Here is a 26,925-nt window from a genome sequence, read left to right as displayed (position 1 = left end):
CAGGCTATTGCCTGGAGTTCTGTTCATGTCAGAGGTTCAACAGTAAATGCCTGAGTTCAATTTTGCAGGATGATATTGTCATGGGAATGTCCCTTTAAGAATTGCTATCTTCTCAAATGGCTGCAGGGATATCATTGTGTGGGTGGAGCTGGGCTGTGGCTCTGGTTTTTACTTTCCTTTTGAGCTGGAAGCTGTTTGTGGCTCTGAATTTTACTTTCGGTTTAGACAGTTGGAAGCTATATTCAGATTACAAGGATCTTGGAGTCTCTCTCTCTCTCCTCATCTTAAAAAGGCGTCTCCAGATCACTTTGATAACTTCAAAGTAATAACTGTGTTCTGGAAGGAATTCAAGCCTACTGTTTTGTGGTAAAATGGATTGTCTGATTTATGGATGTTGTTACTTGAGTGAAACGGTAAATGGAAGTCATTAAGGATTAAATATAGAGCACTGTAGCTGTGTGGGGTATTTATGTTTATAGTTGATAAAATGTGTGTTTATAAAATTTTAACTAAATTCGTAGAATAAACTTTGTTTTTGATTTAAAGTGCTTAAGGCCTTGTTGAATAACATCTGAAAGGTAGGCCCTAATGCTCCTCATTACCAAAATCTGTAAACAGTTGTAGGTCAGGTGAACTCCATGATATACTTTGGTGTACTCTAAACCCTGGTCCATAACAATATGGTTAGGCGACAAAACACCCAGCCCCACTCCTCAATGTGGGACAAAGGAGTTGGGACCACATGGCTGGAATTTTGAGTTGTTTAGTTGGAGTCAGAGTTCCTTTCGTTCGAGGAGACATTGGTTTCAGGGTATTAAACAAGGCTCTCTTGCGTAAACCATTGTGTTCATTCGTTCATCTTCTTCTACACTCAATGGTCTTACCCTGCACAGGTTGAGCTGATCCATTCCTGCTGCAGTTGGAACCAGAAGATCCAGCTGAAAACGTACAACATATTTGGGATGCAGAAATCTTTGCAGGCAGTGATATTGTGCCCAGCATTGCTAATGACCAGTAGAACAAGGCCATTGATTTCAGGAAGGATAGACATCAACTTGGAAGATGACAACACATTCAAAGGACTTTGGAGTGATGCGAGGAAATAGTACAGTAGCTTTCAAGGACAGAGAGAGATTAAGGATTGTTTTTTGAGGAGTGCAGTGAGGATGGCAGCTTTGAAGGAGAGAAGGACAAAATCTGAGGTGGCACTGTCAACTGACATGGCAGCCATGAAAGGAATTTTAGGGCATTGGTTTGGTAGTACTAGGATGGAGAGAATGAGGCGTATCGCAGGGGAAGATAAACTTGAGGAGGAGGGTATGAGGGGAGAAGGGAGTGAAACTTGAGAAGTAATCAAGGTCAGAGCTATGACAGTGGGAAACCCAAAAATAAATTGGGTCCAGTGGGAAAGAGGAAGGGAGGAAATTGACAGAGGCACGTGATCAGTTGGTCTCAATCTTGGTGACAAAGAAATTCATAAGCACCTTATATTTGTCGTTGGAGTGAGGGCAGAGGAGACAGGAGAGCGGGATTTAAGTAAATGACTTTCAGCAGACAAAATAAGGGGAGGGTTTACATTTGTGTTACAGGATAATCCTGGAATCGTCAGCAGATCTGATGGTGAATGACTAAACCAGTGGTCTACCATATCCATTGAAATCTGCATTCCTTGGACTTAAGGAAGAGGTGATGAGGGTCATACCAAGAAGAATGGCCTCGGTGAGAGAGAAATGGTTTTAATGGGGAAAAAGTTGGTCAAAGGTGAAGATATAGTTTGGGCAGTGAATGGAAGGTCAATTGGGAATTTGATAGGACAGTTCCAAGTGATCAAGGGACATTATTTTCCAAGGTTGGAATGTATTGTTTGGAGGGGGAAGTGGGATGTGGATGGAGAGTGACACAAGTGATTGGAGTTACCTGATCTGTGACTTATTTGTGACTGATGGTGTAGACTGATAGTCGCAAGACTATGTGAGATGCGAAGATCAAGTTGGTATTTGTGAACATGATTTTGGGTGTATATATGGAGGGTGAAATTAAGGCAGGCTAGGAGGGTGTAGTCAATTAAAGGATAAAGCGCCATGATGAATTGAGATGAATGTTAAAATTTCCCAGAAGCCACTCAGTACAGAGGAGTGGAAACAGAGAAGATGACTCATTGAAAATTGATGTGGTACATAGGATTACAGTAGCGAACCAAGCTTACAGTAGCGAACCAGAGGTTTTATATGAGAGGTGATAGGTATGGAAGAAGGTAAGATACACAAGGATAAAGACATGCCAGAGAGGAGGTCATGTCAAGATGTAATTTGATGATAAATGCCACTCTGCCACCTTGATGATCTTGAGGTGGAATGTGGCAGAAGATATCACCAAGGGAAAGACTTCAGTCTGGGGAGAGGTGCTATCTTAGCTAGGCCATGATGTCAATAATGAATATCAAAAATAATCTCATGAATGGCAAGGGCTTTCTTCATGAGTGAACAGATGTTCCACAGCAAAAGGTGGAGAGGGGAGGGAGAGCTGGAACACTGGAAGATTCTGTTGGGTCAGGACTGGGATTGGAAAGGGAGGAGCTGGCACATTGGGTGAAAAGGTCAGCAAGAGAGGAGGAGAGGACATTTGGGTCAGTGCTCATGAGAAAGAAATTACTTGAATGGGCCCTTCAGAAAATGCCAAGTGAGTCACAGTGGAAAGCTGTGGGCTCATTATGTAATCCAGTCGGGGAGTGTGGCAGGTGGGTAGGGAAATTAGGGAGTAGTGAAGAGTTTGGATAGGGATTTGGCAAGGCAGAGTACACACAAGGGGAGAAATAAAAGTAGGTATGACGACAGAAGAGAAGGGGCAAGAGAAAACCAATAAAAAGAGAGTGAGGAAGCTAGTAAAGTGGAAATGAAAGTGATGTCTCAGATCCAGAACGGCAGCCAAAGTGCACAAACAAATGGAGATGGGAAAAAACTTAAGTTACATACCTGATTACACAGCATAAGTAGAGTGCACATGTTCTAGCAGGAAAAGGGCAATAGACCAACAGAACATAATCCCAAGTTAAAGCTTTGCTCTGACAGTGGATTACAGTTGCTGTAGATAGGTGGAGTCAATGTGGAGCATCAATGAATGAAGTTTAGAGGAAGCTGCATTGAGCAGGTGAAGTCCAAGAGCTATTTGAAGTGTAATATAACAGAGAATGCTCTGATGAATGAATTCCAGTTCACCAGCAACTTATTATGAATCAACAATCCATTTAACATGGTGCCAAATTTCTTTTCACCTGACCCAAATGTAAAAAAAGCCCAGCACAGGGTAAAACCAGTGGCCAATCCACTGTCTGTGTGTCTTATACTGCTGGCAAAGTTCAGCTTTGCACATTATGCCTCTACCAATGTATTTTTAAAAAAATCTATGGAAAGGTTTCAGGATCTGTACATGGCTGACATTACATTTCTTAAAAACCTGTCCAAATAAATGGCATCAAGCACCCAAAAAACCCCTCTAAGAATGGCTTGTGCCATGGTTTTGGTTGTGCTAGTTCTTCCTCTCCTATGATAGTTCTTTTTGTAATGTGGGAAAGCAGCAGCATCTGCAACGCGCACACTGTTTATTAACTCCCTGATGATTATAGGATTCGCATCATTATCCTGTCATTTGAATATTAATCAGGCGCATGCTTATGCACCTTGAACAGCCGGCACAAGGGCATGGAAACATAGGGCTTGCAATTCAGAGAAAGTCACAGCTGCCACTCTTTTAAGAGAGAGCCTTAGGAGTTTTAGAAGCATCTTCACTTAAGCATCTGATTGTGGTTAACAGGCCTTAAAATTGTGTAGCATTTACAATGGATAGTCATGTGGTGGAGATTACTCACTTCAAGCCCACAAGGTAACCTCATGTAGCTTCTAATAGCTCACACTACGGGACCCAATCAAAAAAGAAATTAAACTAAATTGGAAAAAGAGACCAGTCCAATGTTAAGAATTAATGAAACTCAGTGGTATTCTGGAGGAAAGTTTAAAAATATATTATTTTGAGGGGTTGCAACAATTCTACTCGCTTGGTTTGTTTTTTCAGTTTCTACCAGACGCTTATAAGTGAGGAGCAAGATGACCTTGAAGTAAAAAGAACCCAAACTTGAGGAATATTTTAGAATAATGGAGTTTTAGTTCACAATCATATCAAATTTAAAAAAAAGTTGTAACCTTATTGTGGTGGCTCGAGACAATCCACTGGAGACTTCCAAGAACAACAAATGGGATTTATTAACAGAAAGTTAATGTAACTATATACTGGCACAGAGCAATGATGGTTAGGTCTTGACTCTCCAGCTCTTCCAGGGCCCTGTGTTTTCTCCCTATTGGTTGGGCTCACTCATTCCCGTATGATTGATCCCAAGCTGGTCACGTCGACCTCAAAGCCTGCCCATATTAAGGGGATCTGCTACCACAACCCCCACCCCCCCCCCCCTCCCCACCCCACCCCCTCCACCCTTTAAGGCCCTCAATACATTTTACAAAATAAGCTATATACTAGCGCTACATACAAGGTGAAGAGACATAAGAGAAAAGAGTTCATCACAGAGTCAATCTGCCCGGGGACCTTCGAGTCCTCGCAGACCTCATTAGTCCCCCAGCCAACTCCTCCATCTCTAAGATAGTCTTATCTGTCAAAGACGACTGTTCAGGAGACCCCACTTCTTCTTTTGTCCTACTCGCCTCACAACTTCCCGCCTGGACTGCTGGCAGGGCGGAGTTCGAAATTCCACACTCCCTCTGCTCTGGAACAGCCATCGGAGCGCCAGCGGCACTAGGTGGACCCATATGTTCTGGAACGGGAGGTACCGTCCCTTGGCGCCTCATGTGGTTAACATGCTTCCACACATTCCTGCCATCAACATTTGCAGATCCAATATGGGTCCAGATTGGAACACAATCTGAGTAGCAAACCAGAATGGGCACCGAGGTACAATTTTGAATTAAAACCAGGTCACCCATCTGGGGGGCTGACCAGCCCCCACCCTCCCCATCAAAATTGGAAATATCAAGTCCAAATGAGTTCTGAAGCGACAGCTCAGAATCAATTCAGCTGACGTTACCCCTGTGGTGGCATGGGGAATTGTGTAGCCGGACAACAGTAATTGGCCAGCAGATGGCGCAGTGGTCGGTCTGATTACTTCTTCATAGCATTTGTAAAAGTTTCTATGCCCCTTTCCGCCAACCCATTGGATGCAGGGTGATTTGGGGCTGTTTTGGTCGCAGAATTCCGTTTGTCTGAACAAGGTGTTGGAAATCGTCCCCAGTAAAAGGGGTGCCATTATTGGACACAATGACTGCTGGTCAGGTGTGTGTGGTGAATATGCAGTGTAAAATGTCCACAGTAGCTGCTGAGATTGTAGCTCCCATCTCTTGTACGTATAGCCATTAGGAATGAGCACTACTTACTGCATTGCCAAGTTTTCTATCTGTAAACTTTGAAATTGTACTTGCTGTACACATAAGAACGTAACATAAGAACATAAGAACTAGAAGCAGGAGTAGGCCATCTGGCCCCTCGAGCCTGCTCCACCATTCAATGAGATCATGGCTGATCTTTTGTGGACTCAGCTCCACTTTCCGGCCCGAACACCATAACCCTTTATTCTTCAAAAAACTATCTATCTTTATCTTAAAAACATTTAATGAAGGAGCCTCTACTGCTTCACTAGGCAAGGAATTCCATAGATTCACAACACTTTGGGTGAAGAAGTTCCTCCTAAACGCAGTCCTAAACCTACTTCCCCTTATTTTGAGGCTATGCCCCCTAGTTCTACTTTCACCCGCCAGTGGAAACAACCTGCCCGCATCTATCCTATCTATTCCCTTCATAATTTTATATGTTTCTATAAGATCCCCCCTCATTCTTCTAAATTCCAACGAGTACAGTCCCAGTCTACTCAACCTCTCCTCGTAATCCAACCTCTTCAGCTCTGGGATTAACCTAGTGAATCTCCTCTGCACACCCTCCAGTGCCAGTACGTCCTTTCTCAAGTAAGGAGACCAAAACTGAACACAATACTCCAGGTGTGGCCTCACTAACACCTTATACAATTGCAGCATAACCTCCCTAGTCTTAAACTCCAACCCTCTAGCAATGAAGGACAAAATTCCATTTGCCTTCTTAATCACCTGTTGCACCTGTAAACCAACTTTTTGCGACTCATGCACTAGCACACCCAGGTCTCTCTGCACAGCAGCATGTTTTACTATTTTATCATTTAAGTAATAATTCCTTTTGCTGTTATTCCTACCAAAATGGATAACCTCACATTTGTCAACATTGTATTCCATCTGCCAGACCCTAGCCCATTCACTTAGCCTATCCAATTCCCTCTGCAGACTTCCAGTATCCTCTGCACGTTTTGCTTTACCACTTATCTTAGTGTCATCTGCAAACTTGGACACATTGCCCTCGGTCTCCAACTCCAAATCATCTATGCAAATTATGAACAGTTGTGGGCCCAACACTGATCCCTGAGGGACACCACTAGCTACTGATTGCCAACCAGAGAAACACCCATTAATCCCCACTCTTTGCTTTCTATTAATTAACCAATCCTCTATCCATGCTACTACTTTCCCCTTAATGCCATGCATCTTTATCTAATGCAGCAACCTTTTGTGTGGCACCTTGTCAAAGGCTTTCTGGAAATCCAGATATACCACATCCATTGGCTCCCCGTTATCTACCGCACTGGTAATGTCCTCACAAAATTCCACTAAATTAGTTAGGCACGACCTGCCCTTTATGAACCCATGCTGCATCTGCCCAATGGGACAATTTCCATCCAGATGCCTCGCTATTTCTTCCTTGATGATAGATTCCAGCATCTTCCGTACTACCGAAGTAAAGCTCACTGGCTTATAATTACCCGCTTTCTGCCTACCTCCTTTTTTAAACAGTGGTGTTACGTTTGCTAATTTTCAATCCGCTGGGACCACCCCAGAGTCTAGTGAATTTTGGTAAATTATGTCCTGGTTATTCCATACTACAAAAAAAGCAATGGTTGCAATTTTGCATTGCGCCCACCGCCAATTCCGTCGTGCCAGGTGAATCAAGGGAGAGGCTCAAATTGAGATTTGTGCCGAGTGAGAACCATTTTGCAATTCACCCCACCCGCTCACAATAATTAATTCTAGATCTGGCCCAAAAATGGCGAGAAGGTCAACAAGCATAATTTGCATTCATCTCAATCTCATGAGTGAGATTGAAGTCGAATGCAGCGGTCACCCGACTTCCCACCGAGGAGTCACACAGGCGTCCTTTCAATTTGTAGCATTCCTCTACAAATACGGGAACCTGCCGGAATGAAGGAGAGGTGAGGAGGTGAGTGGCCCTTTTCATTTACCGGCATGCAGTTCAAGGACACCCGAGCTGCTACCTCCATGATTGGAGGTTGGGGGGCCCTTCAGGGGGATTGGAGTTGTTTGGAAGGCTGGCAGGGTCCATGTCAGGGATCGCCCCTGGGGTGGGGGTGGGAGGGTGGTTTGCATCTGTGAGGTGTACAAGCCATTTCTAAATATTGTGGAGACCTATAATGGGGGTAGCCACAGCCATAGCCTGTCTTTCTTGGGGGATTTCAGGGTCCCAGGGTGGAAGCCCTAACTCATTGTTGGTCTCTCTCCTCTAATTCCTTCCAGATATAAAACTGTTTGTTGGTGTGGATCCCGCAAAGCCTGCCCTGACTGTGCTTGTAGTAGACGAAGCGGAAAGATGCTTAAGACAGCAGCAATGCCATTGCAGGTTGCACCACACTCTGAAGGCCCGGCCGACCATCAGGCTGAGGAGGGGCCAGAAGGGGAGGCCATGTACCAGAGTGTACAGGAATCGTTGGTCCTTCCATGGGCTGATGGCCAGCATATGCTGCAGAAGCCTCCATCTCAACAGGGAGACAGTGCAGTACCTGCGCCACATCCTCGTGGGCATGTCATCCTGTGAAGGAGGACGCCTGCTCCTGGGGTAGACCCTTGGGTGACAGGGAGGCATGACTCTGGATGGCCCGGCCCCATCAGATGGTGATCCTGCAAGACAATGGACATGTCTTGTCCCCTCACTACAGGGATGGTGCAGTCGGGAGGGATTCAGATTTCTGGATAACTGGGGCTCTTTCTGGGGAAGGTGGGACCTCTACAGACAGGATGGTCTACATCTGAACCTGAGGGGCACAAATATCCTGGGGGGGAGATTTGTTAGTGCTCTTTGGGGGGGTTTAAACTAATGCAGCAGGGGCATGGGAACCTGGATTGTAGTTTTAGGGTAAGGGAGAATGAGAGTATAGAGGTCAGGAGCTCAGATTTGACGTCGCAGGAGGGGGCCAGTGTTCAGGTAGGTGGTTTGAAGTGTGTCTACTTCAATGCCAGGAGTTTACGAAATAAGGTAGGGGAACTGGCAGCATGGGTTGGTACCTGGGACTTCGATGTTGTGGCCATTTCGGAGACATGGATAGAGCAGGGACAGGAATGGATGTTGCAGGTTCCGGGGTTTAGGTGTTTTAGTAAGCTCAGAGAAGGAGGCAAAAGAGGGGGAGGTGTGGCGCTGCTAGTCAAGAGCAGTATGACGGTGGCTGAGAGGATGCTAGATGGGGACTCATCTTCCGAGGTAGTATGGGCTGAGGTTAGAAACATGAAAGGAGAGGTCACACTGTTGGGAGTCTTCTATAGGCCTCCAAATAGTTCTAGGGATGTAGAGGAAAGGATGGCGAGGATGATCCTGGATAAGAGCGAAAGTAACAGGGTAGTTATTATGGGAGACTTTAACTTTCCAAATATTGACTGGAAAAGATATAGTTCGAGTACATTAGATGGGTCGTTTTTTGTACAGTGTGTGCAGGAGGGTTTCCTGACACAGTTTGTTGACAGGCCAACAAGAGGCGAGGCCACGTTGGATTTGGTTTTGGGTAATGAACCAGGCCAGGTGTTGGATTTGGAGGTAGGAGAGCACTTTGGGGACAGTGACCATAATTCGGTGACGTTTACATTAATGATGGAAAGGGATAAGTATACACCACAGGGCAAGAGTTATAGCTGGGGGAAGGGTAATTATGATGCCATTAGACGTGACTTGGGGGGGATAAGGTGGAGAAATAGGCTGCAAGTGTTGGGCACACTGGATAAGTGGAGCTTGTTCAAGGATCAGCTACTGCGTGTTCTTGATAAGTATGTACCGGTCAGGCAGGGAGGAAGGCGCCGAGCGAGGGAACCGTGGTTTACCAAAGAAGTGGAATCTGTTGTTAAGAGGAAGAAGGAGGCCTATGTGAAGATGAGGTGTGAAGTTTCAGCTGGGGCGATGGATAGTTACAAGGTAGCGAGGAAGGATCTAAAGAGAGAGCTAAGACGAGCAAGGAGGGGACATGAGAAGTATTTGGCAGGAAGGATCAAGGAAAACCCAAAAGCTTTCTATAGGTATGTCAGGAATAAGCGAATGACTAGGGAAAGAGTAGGACCAGTCAAGGACAGGGATGGGAAGTTGTGTGTGGAGTCTGAAGAGATAGGCGAGATACTAAATGAATATTTTTCGTCAGTATTCACTCAGGAAAAAGATAATGTTGTGGAGGAGAATGCTGAGCCCCAGGCTAATAGATTAGATGGCATTGAGGTACGTAGGGAAGAGGTGTTGGCAATTCTGGACAGGCTGAAAATAGATAAGTCCCCGGGACCTGATGGGATTTATCCTAGGATTCTCTGGGAGGCCAGGGAAGAGATTGCTGGACCTTTGGCTTTGATTTTTATGTCATCATTGGCTACAGGAATAGTGCCAGAGGACTGGAGGATAGCAAATGTGGTCCCTTTGTTCAAAAAGGGGAGCAGAGACAACCCCGGCAACTATAGACCGGTGAGCCTCACGTCTGTAGTGGGTAAAGTCTTGGAGGGGATTATAAGAGACAAGATTTATAATCATCTAGATAGGAATAATATGATCAGGGATAGTCAGCATGGCTTTGTGAAGGGTAGGTCATGCCTCACAAACCTTATCGATTTCTTTGAGAAGGTGACTGAACAGGTAGACGAGGGTAGAGCAGTTGATGTGGTGTATATGGATTTCAGCAAAGCATTTGATAAGGTTCCCCACGGTAGGCTATTGCAGAAAATACGGAGGCTGGGGATTGAGGGTGATTTAGAGACGTGGATCAGAAATTGGCTAGCTGAAAGAAGACAGAGTATGGTGGTTGATGGGAAATGTTCAGAATGGAGTTCAGTCACAAGTGGAGTACCACAAGGATCTGTTCTGGGGCCGTTGCTGTTTGTCATTTTTATCAATGACCTAAAGGAAGGCGCAGAAGGGTGGGTGAGGAAATTTGCAGACGATACTAAAGTCGGTGGTGTTGTCGATAGTGTGGAAGGATGTAGCAGGTTACAGAGGGATATAGATAAGCTGCAGAGCTGGGCTGAGAGGTGGCAAATGGAGTTTAATGTAGAGAAGTGTGAGGTGATTCACTTTGGAAGGAATAACAGGAATGCAGAATATTTGGCTAATGGTAAAGTTCTTGAAAGTGTGGATGAGCAGAGGGATCTAGGTGTCCATGTACATAGATCCCTGAAAGTTGCCACCCAGGTTGATAGGGTTGTGAAGAAGGCCTATGGAGTGTGGCCTTTATTGGTAGAGGGATTGAGTTCCGGAGTCAGGAGGTCATGTTGCAGCTGTACAGAACTCTGGTACGGCCGCATTTGGAGTATTGCGTACAGTTCTGGTCACCGCATTATAGGAAGGACGTGAAGGCTTTGGAGCGGGTGCAGAGGAGATTTACCAGGATGTTGACTGGTATGGAGGGAAAATCTTATGAGGAAAGGCTGATGGACTTGAGGTTGTTTTCGTTGGAGAGAAGAAGGTTAAGAGGAGACTTAATAGAGGCATACAAAATGATCAGGGGGTTGGATAGGGTGGACAGTGAGAGCCTTCTCCCGCGGATGGAAATGGCTGGCACGAGGGGACATAGCTTTAAACTGAGGGGGTAATAGATATAGGACAGAGGTCAGAGGTAGGTTCTTTACGCAAAGAGTAGTGAGGCCGTGGAATGCCCTACCTGCTACAGTAGTGAACTCGCCAACATTGAGGGCATTTAAAAGTTTATTGGATAAACATATGGATGATAATGGCATAGTGTAGGTTAGATGGCTTTTGTTTCGGTGCAACATCGTGGGCTGAAGGGCCTGTACTGCGCTGTATTGTTCTATGTTCTATGTGGTCAGTGAGAGCAAAAGATTAATTTTGTGGGATATCAACAACTCACTTGATACAGGTCATCTGGATGAAGGGACAGTGGATCCTAACCTCTCTGGCACAGACCAACCTCGTTGTCGGTCACTGCTCTCTCTTTGGTCAACCCCATGATCACCAGAGCCCATTCCTCATAAGGAGTGAGGACTCGGATCTCTGGGATTCCTCCTCTCACCACACCCTCCCTCCCGTCTTTGCCCTTTCCCTCTTATTATGGGCTGTCCTCTCCCGTAGATCGAAATAGTGGGCATTGTGAGCCGCACGCTTGATGGGTCGGAGGTTCAATAGAAGGTGGCATGTGTGGGCACCACACCTGGATATTAGGGGGTTGTGTTGGTGGGTTCTGGGGGTTCTGATGAGCAGTCTTGAAGATCGGATTTTGGGAGCACGTGAGGCGTCAGCCTATGGATTGGGGGTGGGTGGGTGAGGGAGGTGGGGTGTTTGAGAAGCAGGGAAATGGCCAGCAGGACTGATGCCATGTGAGAGGTGGTAACTTACCTTTGGAGCACTTTGGAGGTTGTTTGTCTTCTTCCAACATTGGATGGTGGTCCCCCTGGCCATGCTGCCCACGCTCACTGCAGCTGCCACTGCCTTCTCAGTGGCATTGTTGACCCTGCTGCTGGTTCTCCGATCCCCAGGGGGGAACAGGGTGCTCTTGCCTCTCATGTTAGTGACAAGTAACTGAGACATGAGTTGGGCAAATCAGACGGCGAGGGAGCTAGGCATGGTGATATTCACATGGGGGCTCATTTTTGGGACTAAGTGGAGGTGAATACAGGCCATGATCTCAACATTTCAGCCAAGAGCATGGTGGCACAGTGGTTAGCATTGCTGCCTCACAGCACCGAGGTCCCAGGTTCGATTCTGGGTCACTGTCCGTGTGGAGTTTGCACATTCTCTCCGTGGTTGCGGGGATTTCGCCCCCACAACCCAAAGATGTGCTTGATATGTGGATTGGTCACACTAAATTGACCCTTAATTGGAAAAAATGAATTGGGTACTCTAAATTTATTTATTTTTAAACATTGCAGCTGAAGTGAAACACCCCACCAAACTCACCCAAAATGACACTTCGATATTCTTTGGTCGAATCACGGCCATTGATTCTATCATTAACCCCTGAACCGTCCCCTATCTCTGCAGCACACTACTCTCCAGTCATAAAAACACACATTGACCATTTGCCTGCCTCCTATCCCTTAGTCAATTTCATATGCACTCTGTTATGGGTGTTGTATATTTTTAAAATATTTTTATACCTCTGAATAATGCAGAGATGACACTAGTTGCTATATGTGTAACAAGTTTCATTCACAGTACTTTAAAATGTCTGTTCCATGCTTGCAGTTCTAGCTTTCAGTAACATCTACTACAGTGAGCATCAATAGTTAACAGACACACATTGTGGAACACAGAACAATTGAGCACTGCAACAAAGTTACTTGATAAAATATTTTTGAAAGCCTATTCAGTACAAATACTAAAACTCTTCTCAAAAGATGCAAGGTTAGGTTGATTAAAATATGGGCTGGAATTTCCTGGAAAATTTCAGAATTATATGCATTGCATCATTGGTTTCTTGAATAAATTGATGTATCTAATTATTCCTCAAATTCAATAACCTTGAATGCAAACAAACCCACTTGAAAACATTTCTTATACTTTGTTCTGAACAGTTTCTTGAAATTGGGGCAGTCCTACAATGCTGATTTCATGTGTTACTACACTAAAAATACTCAAAGCGCAAAGAAATTCAAATAAATCACTTGAAGATAGCTGCACTTTAGCAGTACACTCCCTGCTGACCTAAATGGTTTGTAAGCATGCAGATACCTTTGTAGTCCACCGGGCGCTTAAAACTGTTGCTTACTGCTTGTGTCGACTTCACTCCTCGCAAAATAATACAGCGAGTACGAGCAAACATTCAATTCAAGCCAAGGTCTCATTTCAACAACAGCCAAGGAAAATTCAAACCCAGCAACAAAACTTTCCAACTTCATTAATGGCTAGTCTGTCAAACAATCCCAATTGACATTTGCAACAAAAAAACCCAGTCAACCTATTTACTCGCTCACGTTCAAACTAAACTCCCTGTACTCAGACAGTTGACTTCTTACTCTGCTGATATCTTGCTATTGATTGCCTCTCGCTTGCCCATTTACAGAGTTTTTGGCTTTGCAGAAGGTCATGCCTTTCAACTAAGTCGGCTCAACAAGCCTTTGAATATATCACCCAAAATTGTAAGTCTAGTCATGGGCCTTGTAGTCTCCTGTGTTGTTATCCAGAACGGCTGAATGTTAAATTTGTAAGATGCCGTTGTTACAGGTTGTGTCTCCCCAACTCTATTCATGACCACAGTGATTTTTAGTTCTCATGAGCAAACCTGAGGGGATCGGATGCCTGTAACTATGTATTGAAAAAGAATAACATTGTTCTGGTGAAACAACCCTTTTACCAGGATATTTTCAACTAAAAAAGGCTTACTTTCTGTTCCCTCTGATAAGACAAAATATGTCACATTGTCAGATCATAACGTTCAAACGATAACCAGAAATCAAATTTGTTGAATAACAATGTATGATTGAGCTAAAACAAAACAATGAGCAATAGCTTTGTAGGCACTAAACAGTACAAATCTAAATCAATACATCGGAATTTAAAGATAGAATGTATTTCTTAAAACGTTCAATAAATTGAAAGATATCTGATGTGTTAGGCAGGTCGGTTCGGTGTGGACTGTACTTGATGCAGCGATGCGAGAAACAGATCTCTAACACTGTAGAAGATACAACACGGTTTTATTGAGCGATAGAACTAACATACATATTTAACTGTGGGTCGACACTATACTGAACTGACTGGAGACCTTGTACTAGCCTGACCAGACTTACTAGCTACCACATGGTGTTTGCACTGTGCTAGCTCGTGGACTCTGACTGTCTCAGTGGCTCGGTCCAGAGAGAGTGGGAAATCTAGTGTCCTCTGGCTTTATCGTGGTGGTGTCCTGTCTGGTGATTGGCTGCACTGTGCTGTGTGCTTACTGGTCATCCTGTGTGTCAATCACTGCCTGTCTGCTCTTCATTATATACATGCGTGGATATTATGACAATATCCTGGCATGCTTTGGAAGCAAATGCTCCTGCTGCCTGGGCATTACCTTATATGCAACCAAAAATATAGCTGTTAAGAAATGATCAACAGTTTAGAGGATAAATCTGATTCATAGAGTATTCAAAAATATAATGAAGCATATTTAACCTACTCGGTCTCATGTACCAAACTGGTGATTTGACAAATAGGGTCAACTTGGGATGAGCTCTCTATACTCTAGCCAGTAACCAAATCAAAGCACATTGCCTTTATCCTGGAACACCAAGCTTATTTGTTCACCTTTAAAAATAACCCAATTGTGGCCTTTTTGTTTTGTGGCAGCTTAGCCATTGGAGATTTGATACACTCTGACATTCTTTATCCAATTGTCCTTCAAATGATGTATAATTTGGTCAGCTGACATTCTAAGGCCACTGGGAATTCAATCCGCATAATTCAACATTGCATCCAAACTACTGAATTAACAAACTCATGAAGCAAAGTCACTGTCTCAAATCTATTTAGAATATCATCATATAGATTGGCTGAGTTGAGGCAACCTTTGTGTGAAAAGATGCAGTGAGGGAATGTATTGCACTCTTCAAACAAAATGATTACCTGTTTTCTGTCACATGCACTCACACCCCTCAGAAATGGGAGGAAGATAATTGTGGACTTTAATGATGGGCTGGGGGTGGGGTGGCTTGCATAATGCTGGATGCATGATATTGCAGCAGATGATACAGCTAAGGGGCTGTATCCAGTTGTTTAGGCAGAACCAGAAGATGTTTTATGAATCCTGATGATGGGCAGGGCCAGAAAATCCCACCCGGTATTGTTATAACCTGCCTACTTACGATTGGCTGGGGACTAATGACTATCCCACAATCCTAGGGGAGTATGAACTTCCCCAATGAGGGGGGCGGAGAAACTCCTAGTATAAATAAGCTGGCCAGTTCAGGAACCAGCAGGAAGGAGAAGGTAGCAAGGGAAGTTACTGCTACTGTTATGTATATATTGTTATAGTAAATAAACGTTATTATTTTGTATCCTTAAAACTCGTGCTGGATTCTTCGTAGCCCTTACAAAACTGGCGACGAAGGTAAAAGTGAATAGCTGTCTACACTGCTGAAGCCAACTCCCTGGATTTTTGTTGGACACAGGTTGGAAGTTGTTTTCTATTATACCATGCCTCTGTACGGACGTTTGGATGTTTTTGATGCTGCGCTGGAAAGCTGGAACCAGTACACACAATGGATGCCTTACTATTTCAGGGCAAACAATATCACTGAAAACGAGCGCCAGGTGGTCATATTGCTCACCGCCTGCGGGCCGCATACGTTTGGGGTGATTAGGAGCCTTACGTACCCAGCTGCGCCGGACACCAAAACGTTTGATGAACTTGTGAATATAGTGGGGCAACACTTTAACCCAACCCCGTCCACGATAGTCCAGCGTTACCGGTTTAATACCGCTGCGAGGACCCCTGGAGAATCCCTTGCCGATTTTTTATCCAGGCTATGCGGGATTGCGGAATACTGTGACTATGGTGAGACCTTGTCAGAAATGTTACGTGACCGTTTGGTTTGCGGTATTAACAATGCAGCAACCCAGAGAAAGTTGTTAGCGGAGCCAACATTGACTTTTCAACAGGCAATACAAATAGTCTTGTCCCGAGAGAGCGCAGAGCGAGGAGTACAGGAGCTACAAGGAATGGAAGTGCATGCCTTGGGGTGCAACCCTTTCCGCCCAAAAACGTCCCCCCGCACTCCTGCGGTACCTTGGGCGAGGCAACGACCGGACCGACGCCAGTGGCCATCGGACATTCCTCCCCGAAGGGAGCCTTCTCCAGAGCCAATGGATGAGGAGCCATGTCCGTGTCAGACTTGTAGGCGCCGACCCAGTCGTGGACGGCGGTCCTGGGGATGCCAGAGGCGCCGTCGTTCCGACCGAAACTGGGACCAGCCCAGGGGCCGTAACTGGGACCAGCCAAGAGGCCGTACCTTCCATGTAGATGAACCTGCGGCGACCACTCCTGAGGACGTGGAGACGGAGGACGACTGCCTGCAGCTGCATTGTGTGGCAGCTCCCCGTGTGGCCCCCATTAAGGTGACAGTACGGGTCAATGGCCACCCGCTGGAGATGGAGTTGGATACTGGCGCAGCGGTCTCCGTGATCGCCCAGAGGACATTCGACCGCATCAAGCAGGGTATACAGACCCTTACATTATCTGACTCACAGGCCAGGTTGCCCACCTTCACGGGGGAACCGCTGGACATTGCAGGAACTACAATGACCCCTGTTGTCTATGGACGCCAGGAGGGGCGTTTCCCACTTATCGTAGTGCGTGGCCATGGGCCCAGCCTGTTGGGTCGGGACTGGTTACGCCATTTGCGGTTGCAATGGCAGCACATCCTCCAAACAGTTTCTGGAGGGTTGACTGAGGTGCTAGGACGATACCCAGAGGTATTCCAGCCTGGTTTGGGGAAAATAAAAGGGGCCGTAGCCCGTATCCAAGTTGAACCAGGAGCCACGCCGCGCTATTTCCGGGCGCGCCCAGTGCCTTACGCTTTGCTCGAGAAGGTAGAAGGGGAGCTCACTCGTTTAGAGAGTTTGGGTATTATCAGGCCCGTCCGTTTTGCTGACTGGGCAGCACCAATTGTACCAGTAATGAAGCCAGATGCCACAGTTCGCTTGTGTGGCGACTATAAACTTACAGTGAATACAATTTCCCGACTCGACCGATACCCAATGCCTCGCATAGAGGATCTCTACGCGAAACTTGCAGGTGGACTCTCATTCACAAAATTAGATATGAGTCACGCCTACCTGCAGTTGGAGCTGGACCCTGCCTCCCGACCATATGTAACAATTAACACACACCGGGGCCTGTATGAATATACACGGTTGCCCTTTGGAGTATCCTCTGCCTGCGCAATTTTTCAACGTGTTATGGAGGGCGTTTTGAGAGGTTTACCACGTGTGGCTGTCTACCTAGATGACGTGTTGATTACAGGGACGTCGGAGCAAGAGCATTTGGAAAATCTGGAGGCTGTCCTTAGACGCCTTTCGGAGGCTGGAGTCTGTTTACGTCACAAAGTGCGTATTTCAGGCAAAAAGAAGTAGTCTACCTAGGTTATCGGGTGGACCGCGAGGGTCTGCACCCCGTCGCAGAGAGGGTGCGTGCAATTCAACATGCCCCCACCCCAACTGACACTTTGCATCTTCGTTCTTTTCTCGGTCTCGTAAACTATTACGGGAAGTTCCTCCCCAATCTGGCAACTACACTGGCCCCCTTGCACCTGCTGCTAAAGAAAAATCACACCTGGGTTTGGGGTCAGCCGCAAGAAACCGCTTTCCGGCGGGTAAAGCAACAATTGTCGTCGTCTGGGTTACTAACCCACTATGATCCGGGAAAGCCTTTGCTCGTCACATGTGATGCATCCCCGTATGGTATTGGGGCTGTCCTGTCCCACAAGATGGAGAACGGGGCCGAGCGACCGATAGCTTTCGCCTCCCGCACATTGACTGCAGCGGAGAAAAAGTACGTGCAGATCGAGAAGGAGAGCCTGGCAGTGGTTTTCGCGGTGAAACGCTTCCACCAGTATGTGTACGGCCGCCATTTCACTATCGTGACTGATCATAAGCCCCTGCTGGGACTCTTCAGAGAGGATAAGCCAATACCGCCCATTGCTTCTGCACGGATCCAGCGCTGGGCTTTGTTGCTTGCTGCATATGAGTATTCTCTGGAGCACAAACCAGGTACGCAGATAGCAAATGCCGACGCACTGAGCCGATTGCCTTTATCGACCGGCCCTATGTCGACCCCCACGACCGGTGAGGTGGTTGCAACCCTAAAGTTTATGGACACCTTGCCTGTCACGGCATCACAGATCCGTGAGTGGACCCAGACGGAGCCAGTCCTGTCAAAGGTTCGGCACATAGTCCTGTATGGTGGGCAGCATAGACAGCTCCCAGGCGAGTTGCGGGCATTTTCCTCCAAGCTGTCAGAGTTCAGCGTGGAAGACGGCATCCTCTTGTGGGGGATGCGTGTGATTGTCCCGGAAAAAGGCCAGGAGCTGATATTATCAGACTTGCACAATGGGCATCCGGGCGTGACCAAGATGAAAATGTTGGCCCGGAGTTATGTCTGGTGGCCAGGCCTCGACACCGACATTGAGAAGGTGGCCCAAAACTGATCCATTTGCCAGGAGCATCAGAAGCTTCCGCCGGCTGTGCCCCTACATCACTGGGAATGGCCAGGGCGGCCTTGGGCACGCTTACATGCAGATTTCGCAGGCCCTTTTCAGGGACCCATGTTCCTTCTACTGATTGACGCCCAGTCCAAATGGCTGGAGGTGCATAAGATGCAGGGGACAACGTCCTGCGCAACAATTGAAAAGATGCGTTTATCATTTAGTACGCATGGCCTCCCTGAGGTGCTGGTCACGGATAATGGCACTCCATTCACGAGTGAGGAGTTTGCTAGGTTTACAAAGATGAACGGCATCCGCCATATCTGCACTGCCCCTTACCACCCGGCTTCAAATGGGTTGGCAGAGCGTGCAGTGCAAACATTCAAAAGAGGCCTAAAGAAGCAGTCTTCCGGATCAATGGACACGAGACTGGCTCGCTTTTTGTTTACGTACAGGACCACCCCCCATGCAGTGACTGGGGTAGCTCCCGCAGAACTCCTAATGGGCCGAAGACTTCGCACCCGCCTTAGTATGGTCTTCCCGGACATTGACGCAAAAGTACGCCGCACACAAGAACGGCAGGGACAGGGATTGTCTCGGCATCGTCCGATTCGGCAGTTTGCGCCCGGTGACCCAGTATTCGTGCGGAATTTTGCTGGTGGTGCCCAATGGGTTCCTGGCGTAATCTTTCGCCAAACGGGCCCTATATCTTACCAGGTGCAAGCCCAGGGTCGTCTCCAGCGAAAACATGTAGACCACGTCCGGTCCAGAAGATCATCCCCTCAAAAGATTCCCCGCCCCCGGAGCTCATTTCAACAGCCGCAAAGACCAGAGACAAGGGAAAATCTTCCACTGGTGCCTCACTCGAAGCCTGCGCAGGTCGTTACGGGACCGAATGGAGATAGAGACGCTGACATGATGGAGGCAGCAGACTCTGACTCCGAGATGGAGACACAGGATGCATCAGAGGGGGAATCCTCGGGTCCACAGGCCGTGGATGTACAACCGCTCCGTTCATCACGGAAGCGCCGGTCTCCGTCTCGTTATACGCCGCCTGATCCAGCGCCGCGTGCAAATGCCGTCCGGCCTGCGGCCAAACGAGTTTGACGCCTTCCTTCGCCAGGGTCTTCGGTGGATTCCTTGGACTTTGCGGGGGAGGAATGTTATAACCTGCCTACTTACGATTGGCTGGGGACTAATGACTATCCCACAATCCTAGGGGAGTAAGAACTTCCCCAATGAGGGGGGCGGAGAAACTCCTAGTATAAATAAGCTGGCCAGTTCAGGAACCAGCAGGAAGGAGAAGGTAGCAAGGGAAGTTACTGCTACTGTTATGTATATATTGTTATAGTAAATAAACGTTATTATTTTGTATCCTTAAAACTCGTGCTGGATTCTTCGTGGCCCTTACAAAAGGTATCTTTGCCATGGCTAGGTCTAGAAGCTGGTCTAGAAGCCTCTGGAGTCAGACATGCCTCAGTTGCTGGTGCTCCAAAGGTAAGGGAGAGAAAAGGGATGTCTGCATCACTCCGCAAATTACAAGCCTCCAGAGGAATACATCTGCCTTCGGTCTGAGGTGATTGACTGTGTTGACAGGCCAACACATAGAGGTCAACACTGGCAGGGTGGCGGTTGCAGTAGAGACCTTGGTTCAAGACTTCTGCCCTGCACTGCTGAGCTCACAGGGAAGTGGGTCAGCTGATGCACACCCCGGGATCGTCCACCCCGGTGAGTCTGGGACTGTCCTGCCCATATGAATACCCTCTTCCGGTGACTGAACCAGCTCCACAGGCTGAGGAGACTGGCACTGCCACACAGCAGGACCCCAAAAGCAGGCTGAGGCTCCCCAGGACTAGGACACGTGCCAAGATCATCACAGACAACAGGGTGTAGCACTGAAAAAGGATGTCTTCACCTCCACTGTGGATGTTGGGGATACACCAAGACCGAGTCGCAGGGTTGAGGAAGGTTAAAAAGTTGTAGCTGCATGGGCATGGATGCTAATCATTTGGATATAACTCCTACCCATTTCACCCTTTCTGTGGCTCCTTGTTATAATGAGCGGTGTTCCTGTCATTCTGAAGTGAAAACCTGATTCCTGCACAATATAAAGGCAGGTGCTCAGTCCAGGGCTTCCTCCCTCTGCTTTGTGAAATGTTTCCAGCATATTAATGGTGTTCCTTCACAATGACTGAACACATCAGTCATGCCTGTGTCTTGTAGGGAATGAGGATGTCTGCTACAATGTCCAGGGCTGGATTCATGGATTCCTGTCAATCTCCCTGTCTGCCCTCTGTAGTTGACTCCACACCCCATCAGCTCCAGCCTCCAGTGACATTGTGCTCCTCAAATGTTAAACTCATTGAGGATGCCCTAAGATCAGGAGAGGTCAATCTTTCCCCATTGCATTGCCATAATATAACCTTGGTCATTGACAGCAAGGGAGTTGCCATCAGCCAGACAACAGTCAGATATTCACAGAAGCACTGTGAGGATCTAGGTTTAATAAGGACACGGGGAGTCCACACCGATTAAGAATAAAGCACTTTGGTTTATTTACCGTTACATTATATCGAACTCCCGGTAGATCCCTATCATGTTCTGTGGATTGGCTGATATGAGTGGTGCACAACAGAACATCTAGTTTAAATAATTTACTATGAAACAACTGCGTGGTAAAGATAGTTGGATAAATAAATAACAAACTACGAACACTAACTAACAATTGTTGTGCTACTGCAAAATACGTCTATCCGCCAACATGACTTACTCCCAGCTGCCTCGAGGCACAGAGCTGCATGGTAGACTTATACTGTCACACTGCCACCTGTTGGTCGGAGGTTGTGTATAAAATTATATAAAGAATTGCTTTATGCATATCATCACAATCCCTACTGGGTCTCTTCACAGTCGATGCCTTACTGGTCAACCTTTTATACATTGCTGAATGGTGTGCCCCCGATCCTCAGCGGGGGAACTCGCTCTCCGCGAGAAACATGGGGAAGACAATCATTTCCACTCTGGAAGTTTCGTGGGGGGTTTGACACTATGGTCTGTCCACACTGTCATCATCATCCTGCTGGAATGTAGGGACTATGGGCATTCGCTGCATTTTTAAAAACATTTCCAATTAAAGGCAATTTAGCGTGGCCAATCCATCTACCCTGCACATTGTTCGGTTGTGGGGGTGAGATTCAGCCAGATTCAGGGAGAATGTGTGCCTCCACACAGACAGTAACCCGGGGCCGGGATTGAACCCGGGTGTTCAGTGGTGTGAGGTGGGGCATCCATTGCATGACAGGAACCTTATCACAGAGGAAACATGCACTGCCACTGATCAGATAGGAATACAATGTCCACAGAAGCCATGTGAAGCAAATGGGGTATCCTCACTGGATGTCCTCAACACCTTCCATGAACCTAGCATCAAAGAGTGCGTCCTGAGTTTATCTGCCTTGCATGGACTTTGTCATTGCCTCATGGCCGACATCCTCGCCCTCTAAGACCTTCTCAGCCTCAATCCCTTCAATATCCTCCTCATTTAAGGAGACACACAGTGGGCATCAGTCACATCTTCAGTGGGTAACCCACGCCCCGAGAAGACAACCTTGCAGCCTCTGTGGACCATAAAACATGTCAGGGATCTGAGAGCAACTGAGAATGTAGGAGATGTGTACATAATCTGTGAATTGGGCACACCCTTGCAGGGTGGAAGCTGAACATTGTGGGTGGAAGCCCTCACCGATCACATAGTTGACAGGTTGATGCTACAGAGCTCTGAATGCTACATGAGTGCAGTCAATGACACCCTGCATCTGTGGAAAACCAGAGATCTGCAGAAATCCCATTACGCTTGCTTCCTGGCCTGCCTGGTCTCAGTTGAAATGAACAAAGTTGTGTGCCCTCGCAAAGATTGGGTCTGTCTCTTCCCAGGTGCAGGCTTGCAAAATCCCACAGAGGCCACAGAGTCTGACAAGGATCCATGAGTGTAAATTTTTTTTTTTTTTTTTAAATAAATTTAGAGTAACCAATTAATTTTTTCCAAGTAAGGGGCAATTTAGCATGGCCAATCCACCTACCCTGCACATCTTTGGCTTGTGGGGGTGAAACCCACGCAAACGCGGGGAGAATGTGCAAACTCCACACGGACAGTGACCCAGAGCTGAGATATAACCTGGGACCTCGGCGCCATGAGGCAGGAGTGCTAACCACAGCGCCACCGTGCTGTCCCACGAGTGTAAAAGTTGAGCACTGCAGTCACTTTCAGTGACAATGTCAATGGATGCCTGCCAAGTCCCCATGTCACCAAATCATGCAGTAGGTGGCAACTGTTACCACCCATTTCCATGGATATGCATAGTCTTTGGTGACACTGGTTCTCAGACAGCTGCAGGTATGTCAGCTGCCATCTGCCGACCCTGGGTCTTATTGGGCATCTATGAGAAATAGCTTTCTGGGATTTATCCTCTTGTGTGTGGAGCAGGCCCTGCCACCCCTTCCTCTTGATGGTTGTGCCTACTTCTGCCTTTCATGAGCCAAGCACCACAGTTGATGTCTTCTTCCCTTCCCGCCTATAAGCGAGAATAAAGAACAAAGAAAAGTACAATACAGGAACAGGCCGTTCGGTGATCGAAGCCTGCACCAACCATGCTGCCCAAAGAATGACAACAAGATCACCAGGTTCCATGTTTCTAGCAGTCTCCTCATGCAGTACCAGAGAGACTTGACAGTTTGCATTTGTGTCCCAAAGACCTTTGTCCATTCATTGTCTGCAGCTGCCTTTCAAAGCCCATTGACTCATGTCCTGGCCACAGAATTGATGCCCAGTTCTTAGTTTGCATGCTAGTTGGGCAAGACCTCACAACTTCTCCACTCCACACCACTTGACCAAATGGTGCCAGCTTTGGCCACTCTACTGCATCCTGAATCTCATCTTAGGCACAGGATTTGTCCTCAGTTTCACTCCAAAACCTTACGCTCAACTTAGTGCATGGGGGAGTAACTGTCAATAGGCACTTCAGCAGAGAGCCAAGGATTAGGAGCACTACCCTTGGGCAGAGGATCATGGCCACCTTTCTCAGGGAATATAGTTTCTTGCCCAGTCAGTAAAGCCGTACCAAGGCAGTCATTAGTTTTGGAAGTCCATGCATCAAGAGTTAAATGCTCAGCAGGAGTCATTGGCACTCTCACACATAAGGACACGATTGCATCACCATTCTGACTCCAAGTATGTTAATTGAGCTCAAGCTGAACAGTCTCAGCTGCAATGGGATACTGATCATGATGTATTTTTCCATTTGCGTTGCCCTTGTCGACATCCTGCCTCCAGACTGCCCCCTACTGCCCTTTTGATTGTGTGGAACCTTCAGTCCATGGTTACTCCCCGTCTCCACCCTCAAACGCACTGAAAGCCGTATCCCAGGCTTCCCTTATCTTCCCTCTGTGCAGCCCTTTCAAGAAGCTGGCGGCCTGACACCAGAAGAGAGTCATGAATGTGCTGTTGTTCAGACAATGCCAGGGGCAGTTACGGTGGCAGTGCTGGGAGGTAGCGCTGGGGGAAGTGCCCAGAAAGTGCCAGGAAACAGTGACCCTTTCCATCCTGAGTAAGGCATCACCTGAGCTCCTCCTGGAGGTCTGCCTGTCAAGTGCAATCTGTGGGAAACCAGTCGTAATTCATGCCGGTTTGCCTTCACATCAACGCAAATTGGTTATCTTACATCTAATGGCGGTGGGTGGGGGGAAGAGAGAGAAGATAAGGCATACAGGCCTGATAATGATATTTAAATTTATGATGGTGTTCCTGATTTTGAACATCAGGAGCGGGATTCTCCGATCCCCCACCAGGTCGGAGAATTGCCGGGGGGGCGGCGTGAATCCCGCCCTGACGCCGGCTGCCGAATTCTCCGGCCTCGGGGGTGGGAATCACGCTGCGCCGGTCGGCGGCTGCTAGCAGCGCGCCCCCCAATGATTCTCCGGCCAAGCGGCCGCCTGTTTTCAGCCAGTCCCGCCGACGTAAATCACAACAGGTCCTTACCGGTGGGACCTGGCTCTGTGGGTGGCCTGCGGAGTCCTCGGGGGGGCGAGGGGGAATCTGGCCCGGGGTTGGGCCCCTACGGTGGCCTGGCCCGCATTCGGAACCCACCAATCCGCAGGCGGGCCTGTGCTGTGGGGGCACTCTTTCCCTCCGCGTCGGCTGCTGTGAACCTCTGCGATGGCCGGCACGGAGAAGAAACCCACTGCGCATGTGGTGGGATCACGCTAGTGGTTCGGCGCATGCGCCAGAACATGCTGGCGCTCCCGCGCATGCGGCAACTTGCGCCGGCTGGCGGAGGCCCTTCGCCGCCGGTTGTTGTGGCGCCAAACACTCTGGCGCCGGCCTAGCCCACGAATGTGCGGAGGATTCCACACCTTTGGGGAGGCCAGACACCCGAGTGGTTCACGCCACTGCTTGGCGCCGGTACGGCCCGCCCCGCCGGTGAGCGGAGAATCCCGCCCCAGGATTCCTTTTTTGTCATTGGCAGCGACAATCGTGGCGAGGATGTCAAATGCAATTTGGGAATCCAGTGATATTTTCTGCTCCCGTCACCAAACCCACCCAATAAAAACGGGAGCAGATATTCCCAGCCATAGTTCCCTGTGCACACAATTCAGTCCCCACAGAGAAACAAGACAGTCCCCACAGAGAAATAAGACCAATATTCTATTTGCAAAGGCACGTTCCTTCTAAATTTCAAAAGAATTGATTTCCACAGAGTAAACAGAAAATAGCAGGGGAAACAATTCGACAGGGGTATGAGTTTGTTAAGAAAGAAAGACAAGTGACAAGACAAAGTCTTTGATCAAAGGTCTCCAATTTGACAGTTTCAATAACCGTCTTCGCTATAAATGGCCCATTTACTGTGCCAGCCAGAACACTACATTAGAGTTATATGCAAATTCCATTCATCGCACTGAATGATTATTGGAGAAGAATTTTGCATATCCCAGTGCTGAACATCATGACAAACTGTTCCTGAGCTGAAGCATATGTCACCAATTGCTGCTTAAATCTCTCCTACAAGACGCTACTGTCATCTCAAATACTGTATGCTTTGATCTGTGTTTGTAAGCAAAGGTAAGATTTAATCAGGATTGTACAGCAATAACATCGGTGGACATTTGTTGTTCAGTAAATATATTCAGTTGAATTGTGTAACCTACCATAAAAAACCAACTGTCCTCGTGCAGTGTTCTTTCCTCTTGAATTTTCAGCGGTGCATTCATACGTCCCCGAGTCCTTCTGCTGGAAGTTTGTGATTTCAAGAACACCATCCGTTTTGTTCACTTTGACCTTATCAGAAAATGAACTGCCAATTCTTCTCCAGCTAATAGTGGGGACCGGACTGAAATGGAATGGGTAGAAATAAATAATGAGTAACAGATGGAGGACAACAATGATTCTTGAAATAAAAAAAAGAGAATTCCTTCTGACTGGTTAGCCGCACAAATATCAGACAGAAGTAGGTCTTTTGCACATTGCTGACCATTGACAAAGTGGGCAACATGCTTCCTTTCTTGAATATAGTTCAGGAGTTATTCGCCTACATTTTATACTCGCCTACATTTTATAGATAAGGCTATCTTTTTTCATATTAATAGATTGCTCACCTCAACTCCAAAATATTCATAATCAGAGTTTGATGATTCTGTGAATTAAGTTGTACAAATAACTCCAACACTTGGGTCAAGTATGGGTGCAATGACATCTAACATACTGTGCATAATTCTAAGTGTGTCTATGATTTACAAGGGCGATTTTTCTTCTTTAAACTGATGTACCGATAGGTACTGAAGCAGGTTTAGGATTTCCCTTTCTTGTTGAAGTGCAACTGTATTCTTTTTATCTCTCTCAGCCAACCCACTTGTTATCACATTATTCTATACTCAACATGGATGGGGTGAGAAGGGATTCATTTAACTTCACAACTGCGATTGAAGGCACCCCATTTTAACCCAAAGTAAGATTGGGAATCAAATAAGTGTTCTTCTATTAGAGCTACTGACAGATATTGGGGGTGATTCTCCAATATGGAGCCCAAGTGTTCGCGCCATCGTGAACGCCGTCGCGTTTCACGATGACGCGAACCGGGTCCGGGTACGACAGAATCTGGCCCCCATAGGGGCCAACACGGTGCTGGAGCGGTTCACGCCGTTCCAGCCTCCTTTCGCGGTGCCAAATGGGCGCCATGCCAACCCGTGCATGCGTAGTTGGGCAGCGCCAACATGTGCATGCGCGGGAGACTTCTTTAGTGCGCCGGCCCCGACTCACGATGGCGACGGTGTTCAGGGGCCGGGCGCGCCAGAAAGTAGGCCCGGGGGGGGTGGGGGGGGGAGAGAGGCGGGCCCGCCGATCGGT

At 47.3% G+C, this 26,925-nt stretch overlaps 1 protein-coding gene across 26 annotated transcripts in view; it reads right to left on the bottom strand.

Annotated features, from left to right (window-relative positions):
• The window catches only part of LOC140388298 (contactin-4-like), a 3,617,424-nt gene that overhangs the window by 970,629 nt on the left and 2,619,870 nt on the right, over positions 1–26,925 (bottom strand). For all 26 annotated transcript variants that reach the window (XM_072472208.1, XM_072472210.1, XM_072472213.1 and 23 more), the window contains one exon: positions 25,731–25,912. In XM_072472208.1, coding sequence (XP_072328309.1) covers positions 25,731–25,912 — 182 coding nt within the window. The remainder of the gene's footprint in view (positions 1–25,730; positions 25,913–26,925) is intronic.

The sequence above is a fragment of the Scyliorhinus torazame genome, chromosome 13 (assembly GCF_047496885.1).
Source record: "Scyliorhinus torazame isolate Kashiwa2021f chromosome 13, sScyTor2.1, whole genome shotgun sequence".
Taxonomy (NCBI): Eukaryota; Metazoa; Chordata; class Chondrichthyes; order Carcharhiniformes; family Scyliorhinidae; genus Scyliorhinus; species Scyliorhinus torazame.
This window is presented reverse-complemented; position numbering and strand designations above follow the sequence as displayed.